Source organism: Anas acuta, chromosome 4 (assembly GCF_963932015.1).
Source record: "Anas acuta chromosome 4, bAnaAcu1.1, whole genome shotgun sequence".
Classification (NCBI taxonomy): Eukaryota; Metazoa; Chordata; class Aves; order Anseriformes; family Anatidae; genus Anas; species Anas acuta.
The window spans coordinates 65316210-65342803 of NC_088982.1; the positions used below are offsets into that span (position 1 = coordinate 65316210).

General features: G+C 39.0%; 1 protein-coding gene and 1 long non-coding RNA gene across 5 annotated transcripts in view; both read left to right on the forward strand.

Moving 5' to 3' along the window:
- Positions 1–7093, forward strand: part of MMRN1 (multimerin 1) — a 41974-nt gene extending 34881 nt beyond the window's left edge. The window contains exons 7-8 of the mRNA XM_068681705.1: positions 4182–4328; positions 5482–7093. Coding sequence (XP_068537806.1) covers positions 4182–4328; positions 5482–5903 — 569 coding nt within the window. The 3' untranslated portion in view covers positions 5904–7093. The remainder of the gene's footprint in view (positions 1–4181; positions 4329–5481) is intronic.
- A 13450-nt stretch (positions 7094–20543) lies between these two features.
- The window catches only part of LOC137856391 (uncharacterized), a 42362-nt gene continuing 36311 nt past the window's right edge, over positions 20544–26594 (forward strand). Inside the window, exon 1 of one of the 4 annotated variants that reach the window (XR_011096420.1) lies at positions 20544–20773. This is a non-coding gene — a long non-coding RNA (uncharacterized lncRNA). The remainder of the gene's footprint in view (positions 20774–26594) is intronic. The other 3 variants (XR_011096418.1, XR_011096419.1, XR_011096417.1) reach the window with 3 other exon arrangements.

Here is a 26594-nt window from a genome sequence, read left to right on the forward strand (position 1 = left end):
GAAAGGATGGTCAATGCTCCTAACTTTCAATAGGCTACATTCTATCTTTTAGTTTTAATCCAAGCTCCCATTTGTTTTTTTCAGCAGGGACTACACACTGAAACTGAGGGCAAAGTCAGAGTGTTTGCAGTTGTATATGTGGAAATCATTTTTATTTATTTTTTTTTCTGTCAGATTTTAGTTTCTCATGATTTCTGACTCCTGACATAAATGCAAGCCTCCATTGCCACTCTTTCATTAAATCCTGCAGTGAATTTAAACAAATTAAATATTTTGATCCCGTGTTCCTGTGATCCACTAGTTTGATGATTATTCTAGTTCAGTTTGATGGCACACACCTCCATTTTGCATAATTACACTTCAGACTAACAGGTGGATGAAATTTCTTTGTTGTATTTAATTTAGTAAACCTGAAAAACATCATGGTTGAAGTGTTAGAAATCTCTGTTTAACAAAGAAGCACCTCAACAGAGTTGCCAGAGTCTAAGTAGTTTGGGTCAAGTTTGACAAACTGTCTCCACCTAAAGCTGGGGAGAACAGCTGCAGTGATGAAAAGGCCTCCTGTCCTCACTTTTTGTCCAAGATCATTGTGTGGTGAGTGTGCCTTTTTGTAACTTGGATAACTTGTAACTTCATAGAGCACTTGCACCTGAATTCCCTACCAAGGCCCTGAGGGCACCAATAGCCTGCATTGCCCCAGGCAGCCCTCACACTGCACCCCCTGCCCATATGACTGAGAGCCCCAGTCCAGCTCAGGCCAGGATTCATGATCTGGTCTTTTGTGAGTCATGCTGGGCTGTGGCTGATCCCGGTTGATGTGATTGACCTGCCTCACTCTGCTCATCACCTCGCCCCATGTCACTCCTTGCATCCTGGCTACTGAGGATGCTCATTGCTTTTATCGCTCTCAGATTTCCAATCTCTTAAGGCTTCCACAGAGACAGCTACAGATAACCAAATATTGAGAAAACACTGGAAAGTCATTTCTTGTTCAGACACTTCCAAACTGAACCACTGGAGTCACTTCTTTCCATAGGGAGACTATTAGATTGCTAAATATTTCATTTACTTCTAAATAATGCTGCAGTAGATACTGACAAATCTTCATTATTTGTTTGAAGAGTTGTTTGTACAGCATTGGCAGCCTATTTCCCAAAAGAGTTTCTGGCTGCTTGCCCTCCCAAAGTAGAAAAACTTGGCATTAATACACTATCTCCACTCTTACTGTTCTAAGCATAAATAACAACTGCATTTCATTTGTTCTCCACTATTCATAGCTGCAATTAAAGTTTTTCATCCATTTTCTAAAGTGTTTCTTCTTCCTCATCTACACTACTAAACTGTGAAAGATTAATTAAAAATAGGATGTGTACAATAGTAAGAAATCTTTTCCTAATCTGAAACTTTTGGCATCTTTACCCCAACTAGAGTATCTGTCACACGGACACAGTGTTCCAGAATGCCCTTCAGCAAGGAACAAAAAGAAAATGCAGGGGAGATGAGCAGCATCAGCCAGAAGTGACAGCAAAAATATGCTGTTGTAAAACACACAGATGTTACACATAGATTGCTTATTCCTTGGAGGTCTAGGGCATTGGCCTCTTACTCTAAAACTCCTTATTTGACTCTAGTCTTCACAGATTCTCCTAGCTTGTAGAAAGTAAAGCAAACCCCAGCAATGCTGCTCCATGAGGGTTAATTTACAAAAGTAAAGCTATGTCTGAATTTGGTTTAACTCCAAGGTTAAATTCAGGCAAAATCATCCCTCTGCAGACTGCTAAAACACTGGTCTCAATCTCATTATCATTTCCTTTCGTGTGATCTTTTTCCTGTTTCTTGGGTATACTTGCTTATGATAAGCAGAGGACAATTAGCAGAGAATGTGCTGTGTTTCTACACAAAACATTCTATGGTATTTTGGGAATATGATACAGTCGACACAATCAGCTGTTTTCCTTCCTTTTTCTGCTTTCCTTTAACACAACTTCTAAACCGTTGTGGACACTTGGCAAATATGAGTGAAAAATAACTTCAATTAAATCTGCAGCAAAACTATAATCAAGGAAGAAAAGCATAATTTCCTCGTGTCCAGTTGCCTGTGCTGTGACCTCCATCATGAATTACTGAGTTCCTTTATTTTAGGCATTATAGGGTGAACACCATTTTCTGTGAAAAAAATTACTGTTGTGTTTTTAGGTCTATATGGTTCATCAGTGCAAGTTCAAGTGGCACAGTACAGTATGCTTTAGCATTCTACTCTCTGAACTAAAATTTCCTGTGGAATTTAGTTGCCTTAATGCAGCAGTCTGTGAAATAGTCCGATAGGAATCTTAGCTAACTGTGGGAATTACTGGAATACCTATGTGAAGATCCAGTTTAATACTTCCTTGGCAATAAGTAAACTCTTTCACGAAAGGCTTTTTCAGTTCCTACCTACCAATCTAGATTTATCACAGGACTATATGGAGTTCTCTTTCCACAGCTCTACTGGTAGTTACTGGCAAAGAAAAGTTTCATTTTCTAAAACATCCGACTTTTATTTGACCAAAGCAAAAGAAAAAAAATATGTATAGTTTGGGAATACTTTGTGTTTCAAATTTTTCATAGTGATGTTTAATTTTTAACATAGCTTGAATGTTGTTCCTCCAAACGGCTATGACAAAACATTATATAATTTCACTCAGTAATTATGCTTCTGAGCTCAGAAGCACTGGAATTACAGATTTCTCCATATCGGTTGAGCATGATTTGGCCAGGACATACATAGGAAGAGAGGTAAGGACATCCTCAGTGAAGATGCTCTGCAAAATCATCAATAATTTTTATTGCTTGAAATATAATTTTTTTTTTACAGCAATTTTGGTGGATATTCTGGAACTGAGTTTATTTATGGACAAAGAACCAGTACTGGAAGTGGTTTAGATAGCTTTTAAGATCTTTCATCTCCAGTAGCTGGCTCACCCCCAGTGGTTGTGACACATTTGGATGAATAATGTCATAGACAGGACAGCCTATCCTCAACACCAGAAGTACAAAATCTGTGTTTTGCTACGCCCAACAATGAATTGAATATGCCCTTTGAGAACAACTTTCTGTGCTTGCATTAGTTAAACCAAATCAAGACACAGATTTGCTTGAAGCAACAGAAAAAAAAATCATTTCATTTGTCTTACCAAAAGAAGGAAATAAAATTGCATATGTCAGCATTGCCTCTCCAAGTTTTGCTGTTTGTTTCTGAGGGGCTCCTGCAGTCAGCTCCAAACCTCTCAGCACATTCCCATTAATAAGCTTATCCAGCCTACTTCTTTAATCACACGATCACAGACTGCCTGATTTTCACTGTGTCTTGTTTTGTTGCAGTGTCTAAGAGCTACAATACAGTAAGAGAGGATGAGGACTGAACCAGCTGTGTGATAGTCAGCAGAGAAAGTCAACTGACAGTTGATGCTGGACAGACTGCAGGTCTCTGTGCCAGGAGGGGTGGATTCTCAGCACCTTTTCCTCCTTATGGGAATGAGTATCTTCCAAATGGAACCTGTCCCAAGGACCATCTGTAGGTCCACCCTGCCTTAAATTGTTATAGAAAGACTATGTGTCAGGAACAGCAGAAGGAACATTTCCTAATGCTCGGCTGTAACCAGGCTTTGCTGGCTTTAAACTTTTATTACGAGGAGGGAGGTCATTAAATTTAAGGAGGAAGGAATGGGGAGAAATGAGCAAGGAAAGGTTGCTATTTCTTGACAGGACTCTCTTGGACTATGCAATCACAGCTGTTCAGATATCTCAGTCTTTTAATGCTTCTCATGTGTGGCATGCAAGATGCTCCAAAAAAGGTAGACTTATAATATCTTTCATCTTATTACATGTATCTGACCCCCAGAGAAAAGCAGAACTAAGCTTTTATAGGTATTTCTGAATAATTTGGAGACCAGCTCAGGATATGCTATGTTCAGGGAAAGAGGCAGGCTGAATTAGCAGAGATGCTGAATGACCTGGACAGGATCTGAAGTTAGCCTTCACACAGAACCTCAGCAGAAATGACACCAGCTTTATGAATTGATGAAAAGACCATCCAAAATCCAAAATATTGAAAATTTGGGCAATGTCACTGTAATGACTGTTTGGGTATGTACATGCCATTGAAACTTAAGGTTGTTGATTTTTCTCTCTCTCTATCACAGGGCAGTATTCAGCTTGTGGCAGCTCCCCATGCCAGAATGGAGGAACCTGTATCAATGACAGAGAGAATTTTATTTGTGCTTGTCGCCACCCCTTTGGAGGAGTCAACTGCAGTACGAAGCTGGTGGACGACAATTCTCTGAGTGTTGGCAAGTAAAAAATTTAGTAGTGCAATATGCTAGCAGCACGGGCATTTGCCCCAAGGTCTAATTAGAGAGCATTTGCTGGTCAAAGGTCTCACATTTCACTTTAATGAGTACCAACTGAAGAAGTAATGTCCTGTGTTTTGGTGCTGAAGACATCAATTCCTGTGGGTGACTCTCGATCTCTTTCTTTAATATGACCAGACAATAGGATTAAATTGGGTTGGGACCAGCCATAATAGCTGGAAAGCTCCCTGCTGACTTGTGCAGAAGGCTGCTGAAGGAGGGAATGCAATAGATGTAGCTGAACATGACATCATGGAATTCAAGGGGGGAGGTGAAATCACAACACTTGGGAATACTAGCTTCAACACTGCATGAAATGCCCTATAAATACCACTAGCTATCATAATATATGGGACTATAGCCTGGAGGAGTCATTTTAGGCATACCTCTGATTTTCAGTAGCAAACCATACATCCCTTGAAAGATATTTCAAAGAAGAAAAGTGCAAACTGTGCTTATTCAGCCCAGAAAACAAATAAATAATTTACATCCAGGCTGCATGGAATGAGAATTTAATGCAGCTTTCAGCAGCTGTTTGGCTGATTCTCATTCATGACAGCATATGAATAGTGAATAAAATCATTTTTACAGTGGCAGGGAATCACAGTGTGCATGCTCAGCTGGAAGAGAAACACATATACTTTTACTCTCTCATTTAACATCAGGAGGACTAAACCTCTCCACTATTTGTCTAAGATTTGTGGAGAAAATTCTTGGCTTCAGCACACGCAGATGAACAATGAAAGATATCATGGGGTGGGGGTAGAGAGGGGAAAAGAAGAAAGAAAAGAAAAATAGCACCTCTCTTCATGTTAACTTAGCATAGTCCATCACAGTTACCTTGCTTTTTTCTAAATTTCTTCTTTTGTGGATACACCTAGCACTAATTCTGAAGAAAAATGCTTTTTTATACAATATGGAAAAACTGTGTGCTCATGTAGAAATACTGTTTTAGTTGCTCAAATTACTCAATTATGTGACTTCAGAAAAGCTTTTTCTGATCTTCTTACTAATCCAAGTCTACAATATAACAGGAAGAATGAGAGGGAAATGCCATGGATATTACTTGAAATTGTTCTTTATTCCTTTCCAGATTTTTCAAAGGGATCATACAGATATGCACCTATGGTGGCTTTTTTTGCCTCTCATACATATGGGATGACGACTCCAGGACCCATCAGATTTAATAATCTGGATGTCAACTACGGAGCTTCATTTGCCCCCACAAGTGGGAAGTTCCATGTTCCATTTCTTGGGGTGTATGTTTTTGAATATACCATTGAATCATTTAGTCCCCGTGCCTCTGGCTATCTGGTCATTGATGGAATAGACAAACTTAGTTTTCAGGCTGAAAATATTAACAGCAACAAGTACACTGACAGAGTAATTACTGGAAATGCCTTATTAGAATTAAATTATGGTCAAGAAGTCTGGCTCAGACTGGCAGCTGGCTCTATACCAGCCAAGTATCCACCAGTCACTACCTTTAGTGGTTACTTGTTGTATCGTACATAAGTCACTCATAAATGTATAAAGTAATCATCAAATGAAACAACTGGCATATAAATTTATCTTTGCCTTTAAAATACTTAATTTCTTTCACTTCAATAAGTTTCTGAAAGTAACCAAAGCAATTGCACTGGCATTTGTGTCTGATCCTACAAGTTGCTTGTGTGTAGCATGTACACACCTACAAAGAGTCCAGAGGCTGGGGACAGGGGAAAAGTAAGCATCTTTCTTCTATGAGTGAGAAACACAAATATAATTATTTTCTACATTTACATCTCATAAATATACTTACATAAGGAAGCTGAGAATCAGTTCTCAAGAAAAATCAAAGCTGGTTTTGATGATCACTTTACAAACTGAGTGCACACCTAAGTGATGGATAGATTTGTTGATTCAGATGTTGGGTTACTGTGTAGCTCATTGTATCAAGTGATAGTCATGTATATATTGTTTGGAAAAAATATATATATTTTTTTTTCATTTTGCCTGACATCATTGACCACATACCTAGAGAATTCTGCATTTAATTGTTTCAAAATTTTGTATGTAATCAGTATGATAACAAACTGTATTTTTTTTTTCTAGCAGAAATAAAACAGGGAATACTTAGAAGTTGCATATTTATATACTCAAATCAGAAATAAGGTGGTCATTTTTCCCAGTGAATATAATTAGTCATGGCAAAAACATTACAATGGATTTGATGGACTCTTTCTATTGCTTGAAGCATTTAAACCACAGAGAGATTTTCCTTAGGTGACATTTGTTTGAGTAAGCATTATTATATGGGCTTCATATACATTTTGCTGTACAAACTTTGGCCTATGTATAAAATGTTAAATGAGATAATCATAATAGTCCTTTCCAAGTTTGAATTATATAAATCTATTATTTTATTTTTTTCTGCATCATATTCACTAACTGTTAAGGCAAGATAAAATGAACTTTGATCTGAATAATCCAAAATGTGATTTCCAAGCATCAATACAATAAAAAACAACATATTTTCACATATGACTGCCTGTATGCAATAGCGGATCACATTGCCTCATAAAGTAACAGCTTGAACATACATGTGGATAAAAATAAGATAACTGAATTGTACATACTTATTCTAGAAAAATGCTACTACTGATGTATATGAATTGGGAATTATGTCCTAGTAAAATTTTACAGTAAAGTCAAACAAAAGAACACATACTGTAGTGCTCCCTCTGTCCCATCCTGTGTCCGTTCCCCCTCCCACACCCTGCCCCCCTTGAGTTTATTAAATATTTTCACTGCTAGATGGTAGACTAATTCTTCATTCTTAAGGGATACTAAGAGCAGTCACCTTGACCAGCAACCCTAGCCCAGGACTCCTCCTGCTCGAGCCCAGGCCAGTGTCCAGGATTCAACTTCTGCTGAGCTGTGAAGTTGCTTATCTTGTTGGGAAGGGAAGTTATTCAAAGTGTCCTGTAACAGCAAACACCAGCAGCGTATCATGCATAACATGACCTCAAATTTAACGCTGCTCTTAAATGCTAGAAAACCCAAGGGAGGGCAAAAAGTGATTTTACCATCTGCTCTAATCTTGGTTTAATCCTGCTGTGGAATATGAAGTCTATTTGACCTAGGGAAACGGATACAGCCTACTGCAGGCCAAGTTTTCCTATTGCATTTCTTTTTAATCTGAACACTGTTATCTGAAAGAAAGCCTCTTATCATTTCTTTGCCTACATTAGCTAGTTGGTTACATGTCAGAGGCTTATTTTCCGAGATTTCAAGGGAGATGAAAACTTTAGATAAAAGCCTATTTTCTGAAGCCTTAAATCCACTAATTAATTGTTAATGGATCCTGCAGCACATCATTAATCATACAAAATATCCTATGTTTCCTTAAAGGATCTGAAATAAATAGAGCCACTGTAATAAAGGTCAACTGCAAATCTCATTAACAGGTTGGAATGTTTTGCTGTTGCTTGTATTTTTTTTTTATTTCTATTTTTTTCTGAGGCCACAAATCCTTTCACTTTCATGCCCAATGGATTCTCAATATACCATGAACGCTGAATGAGCATGCTACAGACCTTTCTCCTGTTGCATACTACATTTTTCTGTAAATACTCAAAGTCCTTGGTATGGCACTAACTCAGCCTTCCATATCATTGAATTTTATCAAACATAATGACCACGTGCCGCAATCCCCCCTTGTATGATTTTGTCATTTTAATGTGTTTAGTCTTCTTTACTCCTGCTATGGCTATGGCTAAATGGCATGAAAATTACTCTGCAGATGAAATTCAAATGACCCACCAGAGACTGCATCTCTGTTTTAATGTAACTTTCTTTGCCCTTGCTTCTCTTGCCACTAAATCGTTCAATCTGGATCCTCATCTTCATAGGCACTATTTTTCCCCCCAGAGCCAGAAACTTTCCAGATCATGGTATTGGTTTTCTTTCCTCTCTCCTTCTCTCCCTCTCTTCCTCTCTGCCTCCCATCCTCCCTCCCTTCCTCCATCTCTCCCTCTCCCCCTCTCACTTTCACCACCCTCCCCCCCCCCCATTTTTTTTTTTCTCTCTCTCAACTCCAGGTTCATTAGTAGTAGTGTAAGGATTCTGATTAAAGCCATGTCTGTAGCTGTAACACACAGAAAAATCATTTCCTTAATTCAAAATAGCACTGAAGCTTATTATTTAAAATATGGAAGAAAAAAAAAAAATTAAAAAAAAAAATCAAAACAAACATAATAAATGTACCCTATACAATTTTACTCTGTGCAGATGTATTAAAACTGAGTACACTGGACATTGTCTGTTGTTAATAAACAAAGTACAGATTCTTCACCATGCATATAGGTTTGCATTGGCCCTTGAGGCTTATTTATGGGCCTGTGGCTCTGTACATTGGCTGCGTAGACTAATGAAGCACATAATATTGAAAAATAACTGAAGATCAATAAAATCTGAAGCCATTATGCAGAATAGACAATGATAAATTAATCAGCCTGAAATCCCAGGAGAACTTTTTAGGAAACAACCAAGAAAGGTCATTCCTAAGGTACTTTGTCACCCCTCTACTTTCATTTTCGCTGTCTGATTTGCATTCCCTAATAATAGCAGGCAGCAAATCTGAATGTTCATCTCTACCCACAGCTCCTGTGAGGGACCACAAAGACATCCTGAGCCTTTGTACTTTAGAGTGAACAGTGTTCTCTTTATTTGGGTGATTCAATAACCATGGCAACATTTGGTCTGGTTTGGCTTTGACAAGCCCATCCAATTTACTTTGAAGCTTGCATTATCATTTCCTCACCTATACCAACCAAGTTATCACTAAATGCACTCCCCAGCCCTTCATATACTTTGCATTCATGTTGAGATTAGCAGTTTATTTTCCTCACATACCTTTTCTAGTTGAATAGGCAGCACAACTCTGCTTCCTTCCAGCTCATGCCAAATCCCTCTGTTAACACATGCCTGTCTGATGCTGACTTACATGTATGGGTATTGCCTTCCATCCATGCATCTGGGATATTTTTGTTCAATTGTTTTTTTCTTTCTGGGGAAAAAAATAATTACCGACATTTACAGGAAGTGTAAAGAGAGGTGTTATTTCTGAATTTATGCATTGATGTGAATGTACCTATTAGAAGGAACAATGCAGCTAAACCCCACCAAATGGTTTGGTGCCTCATGATTAAGTACCTTTGCAGTGTGATTGCAAGTGTTTTAAGACAGTTGTGAAAGTGAATCTTCCTAGCAGCTGTATCTGGACACAGGAGAAGAAAAGCTCAAAACTATTAAAAAGAAACAAAAATATACTTGTGGCATTTACAAAGAAACTGCATGCAAAAATGTCCCCAGAAAGACCATAGATTTACACATTTTCCTTATCAAGTTGTAGTGACTGGCCTAACATTTTATATGACCCAAAACTCTGCACACACATTGCAAAGATCAGTTAATAAAATATTAACAGACTGCTACTATGTGACTGCAGGAAGCCTAGAAGCTTCGTGGATTTCATTAACCCTTTTAGGCCATCAGATGTGTCACAGAGTTAACACGGTCTTCATTTTTTCATCCTGTTTTAACTTGCTTAATTCTTCTTTGTACACTCAACTGACTTCTAAAAAGCAAGAGCCACATACATAACACTGTCCCCATGCTACAGTGTTATCAAAAGGAGAAGGCTTCTTGATTTACAGTAGAGGAAGTCTTTGTATTGACTAAGCCTTCCCAATGTAATTATGTTTTCAGCAGAGTTCTATAAGAAATACAAGTATTTATTACCACTTTGTATTTAAAATATTCAGTAAAAGTCTAGTTCTAGTCATTTGTTATTTGCAAAGCTGTCATTCTCCTTTTTGTATGAGAGCAGAAATGGCAGGAGAGTTGACAAGAATTAGATATAATAAAACACAATCTTTAAATGGAATTCCAGTCAAGGGAGCTTAGAAATAAAACTTTATTATCAAGCTGCTTCCTAGCTGAAGTTGCTATAGACATGTTAACACTGAACATACTGACTTGTAATGAACTTCATTGCCCTGCTTAAATCTGTGGTGGTGGCTGCTAAATGAAAACAGTCTTCTGCATTCACATATTCCATGTAAACACACTGAAGTGTTTCTGAAAATATTTATTTTGGAGGTTGCTGTTGAAGATTCTTATTTTACAGAAAGCAACTTGCAAACAGAATAGACCATGGCTTTTTACAAACAGTGGACAAGTGCTTCCAGGAAGCTTGCTGTGTGGATCTGCAAGAGTTGGGATGTACCATACAAATGATATGAAGTGCCCAGAAGTTCTTTACAAATACCAAAAACCTTCTGAATGATCTGTGAAGCCATTATTGAAAAACAGTATATCTCATCCATGTAGATTTAGCATCATGAAGGCTTGGTCGTCTCAGATGAAGTCATACATTTGACACTAAATGTCTACTTCCATCTTATCTAGTGGCAAAGTCAAGAATGATCATGATTTAAAAAAAGAAAAACAAACAAACAAACAAACAAACAAAACAGACTAAAATTGTGGATCTGTTTAGACAGAGAATTATCCTCAGCTGTGTTTGACTACTCTGAATCTTCCAGAAATTACCTTGGAAGGGAACAAAAAAGAAAAAAAGAAAATCACTTAGGCTTCTTATATGTTTCAGTGAAGTGAAAAAATGCACTTATGAAATGAAAAAACACATGGGAGAAAGTTGTATAAGGTCACTTCCTGACAAAGGAAGTGTCATTACCAGCTTATACAAGCAGGAGGCAATTTTCAGATAGTGTTTAGACACAGTCAAGAGGAACGTAGTAGGCCTCAAGTATGTTTTTCCACAATAATTTTTAGTGTCTAAGCTCATCATCCTGTTGACTTGGCCCCAACACCTGGGCATTGCTATAGCTTTTTAACAGATACACACTACCATAATATATTTTATTCTGAAAAAAAAAAAAAAAAAAGGAGCTACACTTACATGAAATGGAGAGAGAGCCTACTGAAAGCTAAAGGGAACCAAAGAAAACCATGGAATGCATTAAATACAGATAATATTGGTGTGTTGGGATTATGTGGCAAAATTTTGGTAGCAGGAACCTACAGGAGTGGCCAGTCTGAGGAGTCCAGAAGCTGCTCCATAAGGGCCAGATTCAGTTGGCTTCAAAGAGACCTGCTGCTGTCTAGGGCCGAGCCAATAAGCCCGCTGAGAGAGCAACTTTAAGAAAAGGAAAAAAGAGCTGTGCAACAGCAGATGGGAGAGAGAGGAGTAAGAAACAGCAGACACCAAGGTCATTGAAGAAGGAGGGCAGGAGGTGCTCCAAGCACTGGAACTAAAGTTCCCCTGCGGCCTGTGGAGAGGAACCTGGTGGAGCAGGCTGTCCCCCTGCAGCCCATGGGTCCCACATGGAGCAGATCAATCATATTTTCTCTTCCTTTCTCTATGAGGAGTGGGAGTGAGAGAGAGTTAGTGGTGGAGAATAGCTGCGCAGCAGGGTGAAACCACCAGACTTAACCAAAAGTTGTTAATGGCTGTCTCTTTAGATGTTGAATTATTTGCATGAGCTAAACAGAAATATGAAGGTAGCAATGAGGAACTGTTAGTTTCTAGAGCAGAAGATACTAGGTAAATTTTTCAATATGTCTATGGGTTTGTCTTGTTTGCATAGGTTTGGACTTGTACGTATGGCCATTTTCCCCAAAGAAAGTTCAAATGCTTAAATAATCATGAAGTAAAGACACAGATTTGTAATTTAGGGAAATAACACAGGCCCTGTTTGTAGGGAGTAAAGAATAAAATAAACTTTTACCCTTTTTCTTGTTTGATGACCTGTACAACCAACCGCGTAGTAAACAGTCTACAAGTTGTTTTTTATATAGCAAACATCTGGAAAATAAAACAAATGATGGCTTTAAAGAAAATGTATGAACAACAATACATGAACCTATCTAAATAATGATGAAGAGAAAAATAAGATGAAATTAATATATTTTAATATACTTGACCAATAAATGAGAGTGCTCATCACCTAACCCATAGAAAGGCTTAATTCTGAATGATTTCAGAATAGAAACTATCTTTCCCCATGATTATTTTCTTGGAAAATCATTTCCATGTTTCACTGTATGAAGCAGATTTTCTTGTGGGACTTCACCTCTGTGGTTTGAAAGAAATCTTATTTGCCCAGTGCATAATGTTACTACACAAGTAAAAAACTTCACTAAAAATTTTGTAGAAGGTGGACAGCTTGAACTACTGCTCCTTTGAAGCCATGTGACAAGTGTACTCAGTACACGCATTTCCCAGGTATGTCTTTCAGACTTTCCTCATACAGCAGATATCAATAAAACATACATAATAAAAACAACTTATTTTGAGAATGTGCTTTTTATTTTGAAGGACACTTTGTTAGAGTAGCCTGACCCGATGTGCTCCACGCTATTCATTTTCTTGCAGTATGAGTGTACATTTCCTATGATTTAAACTGAATAAGTCATGACTTTTCTAAGGCTTTCCTGTCTTATACAATGCATTTCTTTCTACTTCCCTGCTAGTTTTGAGAACAACTGGACTTCAGTGAATTTGGATTTTTTTTTTTTTTTATGATGCAGTATCTTTGTGTCAGATTTCTTCTGAGCCATAAACCCAAATCTTTATTTATTTATTTATTTATTTATTTATTTTGCTAATTCCTATAGTCAACCGTATTACTGTTATTTTAGTTCTGCTATACTACACTGAAAAATCCCAAAAGTTTGTGTAGAATAATGGGTAGAGTATTTTTTTCAATCAATTTGTACACAGAGACAATAGTTTGTTGTTATTGTTTGTGTCTGTGTTTTGTTTTGCTTTGTTTTGTTTTTCCAGGTAGAAACAGAAAAAAAGCTGGTGGGGAAAAAAATCACTTTTCAATCCAGTGATGTACACTTTTGTTACAGGAGAAAGTGCATATCTGAGAAACTGTCAGGTAGTTTCCTGTTCAAAACTTCATGCCATTCTTTTCTCTTTTACCGATACATATACATTTTGACTATTCATTTGTTGGCTTGTTTCATATCTCTGTCTGCAGATGATACTCTCTGTGGTTATTTTCCCAGTAACTGATAGTAAGATAACATGTGTATGTGAAAGGCTCTTCAATGGCAGGGAAAAATAATAGATATGTTATAAAAATCCAAGGAGATCCTTTCAGACTTTGCTTTGTTACTTGGAATAATGTGATTAAACTGGGAGCTGCTCTTATTGTGGCATCTCCAACTATTAGATCAAACGTACAGTATAACTTACAACAGGTGTGTAACAAGCCTAATTCCACCTTGTACACTGTTGCATACATGCAGAGCTTCCCTTGGCTTATGAACACTGATAAAAATAAACTCATTAAATGAAGTGTCTATCTCATTTCAAATTACCTGGTTTATACGATTCTGAATAGAGTTTTGACCTAACTTACCTTGGGAAAAAAAAATTGAATCCTTATCTAAATGAGAACTGCTTGTTCAAATTTAAGCCAAGTAATAACTGTTGCATAAATATTTATTTAAGATGGTAATGACATTATGTTTTGCAGTTAAACTCCCAAGACAGGCTTTAAAAATTGTAGCAAAAAAGATCGGACAGTTTTTCCCTGCATACTGAAGGAAGTTAAAAGGGGGAGTTGGTTTTGTAGCCTTCAGTTCTGCTAGTCTCATTGAACTTGTTGGAGGGAGGAAAGAAATTCTTCCTGCACATGGAACAGTATTAGTGGCAGTATTAGTGTGAGAAAAAAAAAAGTTAAAAAAGTTAAAATCTTGAGCTTAGGTGGTTACAGTAATGGGTGAGGACAGGTATGTATGAATAAATACTGGACTACATATGTGTAGTTGTTCTTGTCTAATGGGTTAGAGCTATGTAGAGTAACATGTACATAGTAGGTACTCCAGTGCAATGATGTATAAAAGAGTGATATGTCTGACAGAATAAAAATAACATTTATAGGAGGCATGAAAATGCTCAAGTACCAGAGAAGTAGAAGTAGGGCAAGTGCCTGATAGTACTGAATGATTGAAAGCCAGGCTCCATCTCAAGTAAAGTTTTGTTGTTCATCATCTGTTTGTACCTTTCCACCTTCGTGCTACTGTAAGATATGATCATGCGCCTCATAGCCTGCAACCAGTGTGTTCATTATAAACAGCAATATCTGTTTTCTGTCTATCAAGAGCATGACCAGAACCAGTGAATTCTGGTAACTTGTTTCAAAACCACCTAGTGCTAGTGTGGACCACTGCCTTCATGTTGGTGTGTTGCCTATAACTAGTTATGCTGCTGTCTTTGTAAATTGGAAAGCTCTTGCTTCTCAACTATGATGTTCAGTGGTAAAGGGTCTGTCCTGGAGTAATCTTTCATCACCATCCAATTTGCTACTTTTCTTCTCACCATGATTTTCAAAAATGCTGACAAAGACAACTTGGTTATGAAGCTGCTTCCCAGCTAACACCTTTAATGAGAAATTCTTGTTTGGGTTTTGATCTTTTACCAGCATGATGACTATCCATTGCAAAGTTACAGTGCCAGTTATGTGCTTATGTATGCTGATAACAGCATGCTGCAAGTGCTGATGTTGTTGGACCTGTCTCCTGAACCTGACAGAATTGATCACAGGAGTTCACATCTGCAGTGTTCAATACTTCTGCAGTATTTCAGCCTTTCTGTAGAGAATCTCATACAATTTTGTACTTTTAACTTGCTTTTATTTCTTGCCACTTCACTCCATATACACTGTGAAATCTCATGAGGACTCAAATTTTACATCCATGCTTTTCTGAGCTTCTGTATTTCTTTCAAGAACAAGCACTCTACAATATAATTTCCACTCTCATTGTTATGCTGATGATTCATTGGTTTATTAATCAACTGCCCAGGGGTGTGACTTCAAATCCTATTACTTCTGTAATCTAGGAAGCATAAAAGGAATTACCTTGTGAATAGCTTCTTTTTGTACCACCTCAGTATAAGTCCGCATTTGTTTTTACGCGTGTGTTGTGTGATCTCCGAACCACTTTGGTTTACAAAATTTAAAAACATCAGTGTGTTCCTGTGCACCTGCTTAAAGCATGGTCTGTGAGAATGCTGCTTCAGTCAGCCCCAGTAAGTTGATTCACACGTGCCTTAAGCAATTAACTATCTCTTCAGGGTAAATTCCCTTCAAGGCTGCACTTGAATAGTTTTCCTTTCCCCACTTCTTTCACAGATGTGCCTCTTTATATAACATAGTGTTTGTACTTAATTTTCATCTGACCAGTCTGGGCTTGCCTACCCTGTCCAGGGACACCAGGCTTGGGAGCTGTATGAATAAGAGTAATTTCTATACAATGGGTTTCATGTGGAACTGAAAATATTGTCAGGATCCTGCTGCCAATACCCAGAGGCAAAGACTTCTAAGTCTCTGAGGATAAAAACTAACTTCAGTAGAGCTACACATCGGAAGCTGTACAGAACTAGTTCCTAATCTGGTATCATGTCTAGTTTTATACATTTTGTTTGTGAAAAGCAATTTAAAATACACTGAATACTTCTATTTTTCTCTCCTCCTGGGATCGCTTTGATGTCTGGTACTTTTCTTGTTGGAGAGGAACTATTTGCCACAGCATTTCAAAAAATTCACTTGAAACTATATATTCCTCTGGAGTCCCCAAAACATTTGAAGCTAAACACTTTACAAATCAAAGGGGCTTTGCTCAAATACATAGATAAAAAATGCTTTCATAGGAGCAGTTGAAGCCCTTTTAAAACATTCCCTCATTTTCCACCCTGAATTCGTGTTGCAGCTTGCAGATCTTAACTGCACATTTTGAAGTCACGAAGCTTTCTTGTACTAGGAGCTGTGAACACAATCCCTGTGTGAAAATATGCAGATTGTTGAAGTGTCATAATCTTTCAGAAAATAGTGAATTTTTTACTTTAGATACTCACTCTCATTTACTCATAGGTTGCCAGTTTTACATGAATTGTCAGATACTCCTGCAAATCTAAAATCCTCCAAATAAAATGTCTTTAGCATGTGTGTGCCTTCATGGTCCTTTCATCCCACCATATAGGATGAGTTTGGGATTTATAACTGCTAATTTGATAATTATTAAATCATGCAATAATACAGAATGGTAACAATTCAAGACTTATAGAAAAACAAACAAACAAACAAACAAACAAAAAAAAACAACACTGAAAACAAAAGGAAATCATCTTGCTTTGTTCTTTGTTTCATTCCTTTATACTAATACTAACTAAAACAGTTTTTTCCGATTAAGATTGAAACAAGAAGCCTGATTCTTAAGGATAGCAATTCTCTTCTCTTCTCTTCTCTTCTCTTCTCTTCTCTTCTCTTCTCTTCTCTTCTCTTCTCTTCTCTTCTCTTCTCTTCTCTTCTCTTCTCTTCTCTTCTCTTCTCTTCTCTTCTCTTCTCTTCTCTTCTCTTCTCTTCTCTTCTCTTCTCTTCTCTTCTCTTCTCTTCTCTTCTCTTCTCTTCTCTTCTCTTCTCAGTATAATTGCACTGTCAGAGTATAATTACACTGTCAAGTGTTCATTTATGTTCCTCTGGTAGCCATGTTGTTCTATTTCAGCTTTCCAATTTCCATCTCTTATGGGATCCACAGCCCTTAAATGGTTGTAACATTGCTACCCATCTAAAACATTTGTGTTCGTGCACTGATGAATTGCATACCACCTGCCCACCACCCTAACTTAGTGCCAAACAGATAAATATGACAGACCCATTCCCAAGAGGCTCCTGGCCTCTGCTTTGTAACAGGTGGCTGTACAGCAGGATCCGAGCCAAGGAATGTCACTAGGAAATGAAAGTGGGAAAGAAAAAAAAAAAAAAAAAAACAAAGTTCAGGAAGGAAGGAACCATATTTACCAGATTAATGCTATGAGAAGAACTGTTTAATTTATTATTATTATTTAGTGTTGAGCAGAATATGCTTTCCTATATTCCTGATTTTTTCAAGCTAGACCAATTTGTCCTCATGCTATGTAAACCTACTACAACTCGCTGCTACTTGTTTTTGTTTTGGTTTTGTTTCCTCACAGAGATATGCTGTAATAGCATGTGCTGCACAAAGCAGGAGAGGGAGAGACAAGGTGAATACTGGGGAGGGTAGAACGGAGCAAGATAGTATCCTATGGATGTATTAGTTTTAATTATGAAAGATATGCTATAGAAATAGGGGACAGACATGAACTCAAAGAATGAAGTTTGGTTTATTTTTTATTATTATTAATATTTTGATTTTTTTATTGCTCTTACTCATTATAGCTGTTTTTAATGCAACTTGCAATTTGCAGATGATTTCCTTGTGTGCCTTTCTGTCCTCATGCTCTTAATTTTGTAATGTGTTTCTGGCAATGCTGTGAACTATATAATGGTTTTTGTAAACTATGTATATATATTTTTTCTGCTATTCTTTCTAAAGCTCAAAAAAACATCTAAAGCGTGATATGGTCTGAGTTGGCACTGTTCAATTGATTCGCAAACAGCTGAATGTGGTATGGTGGAAGGGTGGGGAGAGGGGGAACTTTACCCTAGTATTTCAACACAAAATTAATAGTGATAGAAATGATACTGTTCTTAATTTTTCACCAAGACTGTTGAATCTGAACAGATATTATTAGTAAAGCTTTCCATTTTCTATTCTCATTTGATATGATGCTCTGTTGACAGAAAGATGATTTATTTGCTTTTCCACCATCTCTGCAGAATTCATGCTTGTCACATGGTGAAGTCTTCCTGATTCAGTGGGTTTCTGTAGAAAAAATGCATCTCTTTTTCTTCCTTTTTCATAAGATACATACTTTCTTCCCCAACTGTATTGCAAGTGGACAAACATGGGATTAAAAATTAAAGATGCAAAATTTTGTGCTCATTGGTTGCTTGGTTGTGGTCACAAAAGTCTACTCAGACATTCGGAAGCACAGAGGTTGCCACAAGGTGTGTCCTAAGTAGATTTGGCTTGCCACAGGCAGCATGAGAGAGGAGTGAAGGTTGATTATATCAGATGAAGCAAGAAACAGGAAGAAGCAAGAATCAATGTGAAGTTAAGGTGAGTCTGTGTATGCTTTCCTTTGAAAACAGTCTATTAAAGCTGAAAAAGCAGTCCTTCCTTGTGATTTGACTTGTTTCTGGAAACAGCTTTCATATTTGGCTAGGAATACTCAGGGCTCAAAAATTCACTGTACTGTCATAAAAACCAGGAACAAAAGCAATTTTTTTTTTTATTTTTTTTTTTGGGGGGGGGCAGATTTTATTTGCCTACGTTTCCAACACTGAGATCTATTAGCTGAAAATTAGCTGAAAGGGGTAGAAAGGAGGGCTGAAGGTGGAGGTATCAATTTTGAGTAAACGTTAAGGTTCTCATGTAAACCCTGGCTTTATGATCTGGACATTCAAGGAGGAGTACTGGGAGAGTCAAGGAAACTTATGATTACATTTGTTTGTACTGAATGTCAGGCTTGCATACCACAGCTGCAGCCTGAGAAGTTGTGGTTTATATAAACCAGTCTTGAATAGGTTTCTCCATCCTTCTTTTTATTCTGATACAACATTCATGACTATCCTGTTACCATTCACTAAGACTGCAACAATTATCTATTACAAAATTCAGGGCTGTGGCACTAATAAAATGACAGAAGGATCAGTACGTGTGCATGTGCAAATAATCATGCGATGCTTTTTTTTTACTGGATCTTATATATTCAAAGCCCAACACTGTATCCGGTCCCACCAACACTTTACATTTAAATGTAAGTCACTGTAAGTGACAGATGCTGAAATAAATATACAAGTGTGTCTGTGTGTTTGGGGAGGGGGGGAGCATTAAGGTATTCATTTATATATAGTCATTTATCTTCTGATAACACGAGCAAAGCTTAAGTCTGACACAGTTAAATGAACTGAAGCTTTAACAGTACCTTTTGAACTGCTTGAATTAACAAAATCAATCCTCATAAATTAAACTATCATTGATCTATGATACAATTAAGTTCTATAATCAAAATACGCTATCAGTGCATGCAGTGTAACCATACTTGTTCCAACACTGAATTTTAACCACTGCTGGCTAACTGCTCCTGTCATCTTGTGTGAGACTCCCATCTGGCATGTGAGACACTAACATTATGATACAGTATTTCTTTTCCATTTTTCAATTTAGGCTGACATCTGCTGGTCTACGCAAATGGTAGGCAACCCTGCTGAATGCAAAACAATTTGAGGCAGCAGTGATTCCAGTTTTCCTTTTGTCAGTTTACAAAGCTCAGAACTGCAACCATGTCACTTAATTACAAAGGAAATTCACGCAGAATAATAAGTCTCTGGAAGAAGAAAGGCAGCAGCAACACTGTGTAAAAGAAAATGAGTTTGACATGATAAATTACATGCATGCACGCCCAGTGTGCAGTGTAAGCATTCAAAAGGAGCCAGTAGAAACTACTATATATTGGCCAATTAGACCTACACAAAAAAAGGTGTTATTTAAGGGCACCACACTGTGGGCCTTAACAAGGAGGCGGTAGATAGGGGTTCACTCTTTTTACCCTATCAATAAGGCTAAAGAGAGGGGGAGTGGCACCATGTTGGGCAATCAGCTCTAGACATTTGAGCAGGCATAAGGCAATTATCACATAGTGCTTGGCTTTCAAGGGTGTGAGAGGTTCCTCAGTAGCTACTGGAACTCCAGATGGAGAAGTGTTTTGCAGCTTGTCAGAAGCAGTAGCAGAAAGGGGAGGCTGCTCTCCACCATGGAGACCTGGACAGGCTTGAGTTGTGGGCCTGTGAAAACCTCATCAAGTTCAACAAGACCAAGTATAAGATCCTGCACCTGGCTCAGGACAATCCGAAACACAAATACAGGCTGGGTGGAGAATGGATTGAGAGCAGCCCTAATGGGAAGGACCTGGGGGTGTTGGTTGATGCAGCCCACGATGCAGTTGACTTTCTGCATGTATTTGGCCTGTATTTGTACTTGGGATTGCCCCAGCCCCAGTGCAGGACCTTGCACGTGGCCTGGTTGAACAGAGGCCTACCTCTCAGGCCTGTTCAGGTCCCTCTGGATGCCAACCCTTCCTCACAGTGGGCCAACCACACTGCACAGCTTAGTGTCATCAGCATGCTTGCTACAGGTGCACTCAATTTCATTGTCCAAGTTGCTGGCAAAGATGTTAAATAGTGCTGGTCCCAATACTGCCTCCTCATTACTGACCTCCACCTGGTCTTCAAGCTGTTGACCACAATTCTTTGAATGCAACCATCCAACCAACGCCTTCTCCCTGGGAGGTTCATCAGTCAAATCCACATCTCTCCAATTTAGAGACAAGGTATCATGCAGGGAAAGAGCAGTCATCTCTGATTCAGCTGTAAATATGGGTAAGTACTGAAAGTTACAATGTTCAAGTTGTAAACAACATTTTTGCTTTTGCCACCTTGTTTTCCTCCCCCGCCCTGTTCCTTGATACTGGTAATGTCATTGTTTACTTCACCTTCTATTTCCCAAGCTACTTCCTAAGCATAAAAAAAGATAAGGGAATTTAATTACACGATAGCAACTACTCCTTTAATTTATGGGTGTTTTGATCACAAAACTGACTGTCTGTTGCCTGTACCAGCCACAAGCTTCCTGGCCTTCAGCAGCAGATATGTGGTGGTTGGAGTATGACCCTGTTTTTTCTATGGTAATTAGCCCTGCTTTTCAGCAGCACAATTACATCGTCAGCTCTCTCACATAAATCCCTGAGACATTTCAATGTTGTGGTGGGTTTACATGGCAAGGTTTTGGTAGCAGGGGACCGTAGGGGTGGCTTTTGTGAGAAGAATCTAGAAGCTGCCCCATGGTAGGTAAGGGCCCTGCTGCCGACCAGAGTTGAGCCAATAAGGGATGTTGTTTGCACCTCTGTGAGAGCAGATTTAAGAAAGGGGAGGGAAAAAAAAAACCACACTGCCACGCAGTGGCTGGGAGAGTGAGAGGAGTGAGAAACAGCCTTGCAGACACCAAGGTCAGTGCAGAAGGAGGGGGAGAGGTGCTTCAGGTGCTGGAGCCAAAGTTCCTTTACGGGCTGTGGAGAAGCCCCTGGTGGAGCAGGCTGTCCCCCTGCAGCCTGTGGGTCCCACGTGGAGCAGATCTCCACACTGCAGCCCATGGAGGAGCCCCTAGTGGAGCAGGTGGATGCAGCCTGGAGGAGGCTGCGGCCCATGGAGAGCCCCCGCAGGAGCAGGCCCCGGGCCGGAGCTGCAGCCATGGAGAGGAGCCCACGCAGGAGCAGGGGGTCTGGGGGGAGCTGCCACCCACCGGTGGGGGACCCATGCTGGGGCAGTTTGCTCCTGGGGGATGGACCCTGTGGTACGGAGCCATGTGGGAGCATTTCTTACAGAGCTGCTGCCTGTGGGAAGCCCACACAAGATCAGTTCAGGAAGGACAGCATCCCATGGGAGGAACCTCATGTGGAGCAGGGGCAGAGAGTGACCAAGAAGGATCGGTGGAGGCAAAGTGCTATAGACTGACCTCAGCCCCTGTGCTGCTTGGGGGGAGGAGGTAGATGGGGGGGAAGACATTTTTGTTTGTTTTTTTTTTTTTCCTTCATTTCTCACTTCTCTAGCTTGTTAGTAATAGGCAATAAATCTTACTGTCTCCCTACTCTGAGTCTGTTTTGCCCATCACGATAATTGTTGAGCGATCTCTATCCTTATCTCAACCCTTTTCATCATATTTTCTCCCTGCCCTTCTTTGAGGAGGGGGAGTGAGAGAGTGGCCATGGTGGAACTTGGCTGCCTAACTGAGTAAAACCAAATTGTACATGCTGCTAGTACCTTTTTTTTTTTGGCACAGGTATAGTGGTGGTTACTAATTACAATTAACAATTATTGTGTGTTAAGTGCTGACAGACATGGAAGGAGACCATGCCCAAGTATAATAACAATCAAATAAATCAGCAGTTGTTGCCAGCAATCCTGATCGCAGGTGCTAAGGTGCAGCTGAAGTACAGAGCTGGGCTTGATGAAGATTCTGCAGTGTCTGGCACAATGTCAGAGCCAGGACAGTCCCTTGTGCTTCTCTTGCTAACTCTGCAGAATTTACAAGAATAAAATAGAATTTCAAAAAATATGTCCTCTGAGTCCTAACTCTGAGAATGCATTTAGGGAGACAGACAAGCTAGCCAACAGGTTGACTTTTTGTCTTTGTACTCCAGGTCGTATCAATTACCCAATTAGCCATACCAGTACATGCAATACAAAACTATAGGACTGAAGCTTGTGCAAAAGTTTGCATCAATCCATATAAAGTATGTTTTTTTTTTTTTTTTTTTTGTTTGTTTGTTTGTACCTTTTTCTGTTAAGGTTAGAGCTTTGAATCATCTTTATAAAAATGATGTGAGAAGCAGTGGTGAACAATAAAGCAGGTGCCATGGCAATATCAGTGTAAGCCTCAAGAAAATCCTTAAATTACCTTAAGCCTTTAAATAACCTCTTTTCTGTTTGAACTGCTATTTAAGTGACCGTATACTCTCGGGTGCTTCTTCAGGCTAAAGCACTCTGGATGTTCCCAACATCTCTGAATTGCAGTTCAGACTGTTTTGTGTAGTTGCTTCCAAATGGAAGTGAATGCATTTACCATTGAATTGCTGTCTTATCACTGGCATTCATTTCTCTCACTCTCAAATTCTGCAGATGCCTTGTTTCTGTCTATGACAATATAGTGACATACACCCAAGTATGGTGTAATTTACTAGAGCTGATGGGGAAATGTTCTCAGACCTGCGCTTGCAAAATGTAGCTGTTTTATAACTTTCAAGATTGATGTTCTTGAGAACTTCATCCCTCTGGAAGTGCTGATAGACAATTTTCCTTTCCATTCATTCCTGTGCTTATCATAATAGATACTTTCAGCACAGATCAGTGACCTGTAAATCTGAACAGACTCCTCAGTATTTCGAACAGTAGAAGTATCATAGAAATCAAATTTGTAACAAAGCTAAAATAAATTATAGCACAAAGAAAGCTTGCTAAGCTAGCTTTTAAGCACCAGATCTTCAATGTCAGAATGAGAATATCCCTTCAGGTCAAGGTTTTATATCTGCCTACTGTAGTGCTGCAGGTGGTAGACATATTAAACTGAGTGATATAATGGATTGCTGGATGAACCTCTGAAGTTCTCATTTGAACGGACTTCTGTAAATGGAGGCTGATGTTTACTGTGCTGGACACCCTGTATTCAGTCAATGGTATGGTGTAGAATCACTTTGTACACAAACAAGAAGCCAGGCCAAAAGTCAAACTGTTCCCCCATTGTGTTGAACCTTAAATCATTAGTGGAAAGCTTTATTGTGTATTTGACTTTGTTACAATTAGAAAACACAGAGCATGACACACAGGAAAAAAAAAGACTAAAGTGTGTGGTCTTTTACTATTTGTTCACTGCTTTTTAGTACTAAAAACTTTTGCCACTTGATTATATGATAGGTAGAGCTTTCCTAGTGAAAGTTGAGGTAGTTGATTTCACATTTATGAATATAGCAATACCTGAACATTTAGCATGTGCTATTGTAACACCTAATTTTGTGTCATTGTAGATATTCAATTTGCATAAATGCTCTCCCACTTAAAGAATCTCTTTAATAATGGCATTACTGCTAATGAACAAGACCTGTAGATACTATTTTTTCTGAATTTAAAGTATAATCAAGTGAGAAAGTCTAGAGGATTTCAGTTGGTTAGGATCCCACTTGAACTGATAATGCAGTTTTATTCTCTGGGCTCCTATCGAAATGAACATAATAGGGATGCAGAACAGCATCAGTTCAGCTATACAGGGCCCTCTTCAGATATTCAGTTGACAACAAGAATCATCTTTTGTCCTTTTAGTATTTCTGACTTGTTTCTGTTGAAGCTCATTAGGTTTAAAAAAAAAAAAAAAAAAAAAACCTGCTTGATACAAATTGAACTCTATCAATATGACCTCTCAAAGCTTTACAGAGAGCTGAGGTCAGTATGGAGTTGGCAGCCCCTGAACTTGAAAGAGAAGAGGAAGATGGGAATTAGTGAGTTCGGTCACTGGGATGACCTTTTACTGAAGTCAAATTATAGAAAACTCTAACAACAATATGGAGAGGGGGAGTGAAAGCTTTTATTTCACTGCAACATCACAAATAAATAGAAGAGGTCCCAATGCTATCATGTTATTTCTTGCCTGAGAGTCTTTTTTACAGTCTTTTTTGCCTGAGAGGATTTTTACAGACAATATAGCCTTCCAGACTAGCTTCTAACTACTTTAAAATTTCTGGTCTGCTTTCCCACAGCCTTCCGGGTCTGTGTCTTTTATGCTAGTAGAAGTTATGAGCCATTTTAGAACAGCTCAGATGCTAAAACTATACACAATTTGCCTCTCATTATTAAGCTTAATATGCTAGTGAAATGTAATGCACAGATAATAGGCCTGCAAACCAGCAACGATTCAAATGGTGACCCGATACGGCAAGACTGGGGCACTTCTAAGAAGGGTGAAGAGCAAGGTGAAGACCTCTTTGCACAGTGGAGCTCAGGGCAGCATACACTGAGTGAAGCTGTTCCAATGGTATGTGAGACAGAAGTAGGGTGGAAGCTGGTGGGGCTGGACAAGGTCATGCTGGGAGAACTGGTGTCACAGCCTGAGTAACTGTGAGGATTTAGGGGGCTGCAGTGTGGATGCAAATTCTCCATAAGCCTCAGCAGTGAAGAGCTCAGGCCCAAAAGCTTCAGTGTTGCTATAAAGTCGTCTTCTGCCCCCATTCAGCTCGCTCAAGTGTGCTTAAGCAGCAAAGTTTACACTTAATCGAGTTGTGTGAGCAAGTAAATTTTGCTGCATTTCCTGTTGCCCTACCACAATGATGTGCTTTGATTTTTGTTTATTTGTTGCTTAAAATCAAGGTAAGGATCTTTAATTCTTTCAATATAGTCTATCTTCCTGATTCTTCACTTCTTTGTGGAGCTGCTGCTCCTAGGCTCATGTGTACTTCAGGCTGCATGCAGTGTATATCTGCAGGGAATATTGTGATCTGCAGAGCTTTCACCTGACCTCAGGCCTGAGACAGAATGTCAAGGCTGGACCCTGAATATCTGAATTAAAGGCTTAACTTTGAAAAGCAAGCCATTGAAGAAGTGGCCAGGAGGCCTGTGTGGCACACAAAGCAGGTTATTGTGCATTTGGGCCCTGCACTAGCTTTCCATCTGCTGCCAGCAACCAGGGCTGAAAGAAAGAGCTTGTGTTCCACAGCACCAGGTAACAGTAGGAACAATAATCTGATGAGGGAAAAGAAGCAAAACTCCTTCTGAAATGCTCAGTTTGGCAGGGGTTGCCCTTCTCACCTCAGTTCTGCACCTTTGAAGCAGCTGACTTTCTCTCCCCTGGTGACTGAGCTCACTCAGTTCCCTTGCTATTGCAGTCTGCAAAGCCTTGCTGTCTTGATAATTGACACTTGTAACAGCTGTATAATGTCTTTATAGAGGCACAGCTTCAATTCTGTAAATAACAGCACTCACGAAGGCACACCTCTCTCCCAGCCTTGTCCAACCCATGCTTCTCACCTCATCATGAGTGCAGGAGGAGCTGCTAGTGTCCCAGGGTGATGTGGCTCCTAGGCATCTTTCTTCATGAGTCACACAGAAACATTTAATTTACAGAGCTGACATATTAACTCCACTGGCCTAAAAGAATAAATGAGTAATACCGTAGGGTTGCCCGCTCAACAATGGGAATGTTTTCCCAAAGATCTCTCTTTAATTGAAGCCATTTGTCATTTTGAATGTAGAATGTATTCATTAGAAAGCAGCACCTCAGAGGAGGCTGGAAAGCTCAGGAGATTAGTAACAGGGTACAAAGCCTTTTGCCTCTAGGTTGCCAGTTTCAAACCTGGCCATGTTATTATTGATCAGAAGAAGTCATTACAGGCTGACAGATGTTGGAATGCTTATATCGAAGTGACCTTGTCAGACTAGTAAAATTCTTTGTTAGGAGATATCTGCACTCACAAAAAATAAGTCCTCATTAGCACTTTTTTGGTAGTCCTTACAACTTCAGTATGGACAGGGTGAGCTTGTTTATGCAAAATCAGAATGGAGGGAGTTTTCAGCTGTAGGAAGGTTGAGTGAAACATTTTCAAAGCATCTCATGATGTGCTTTGAAATTTTCAAGCTGATTCCCCTGCATAATTTAAAATGA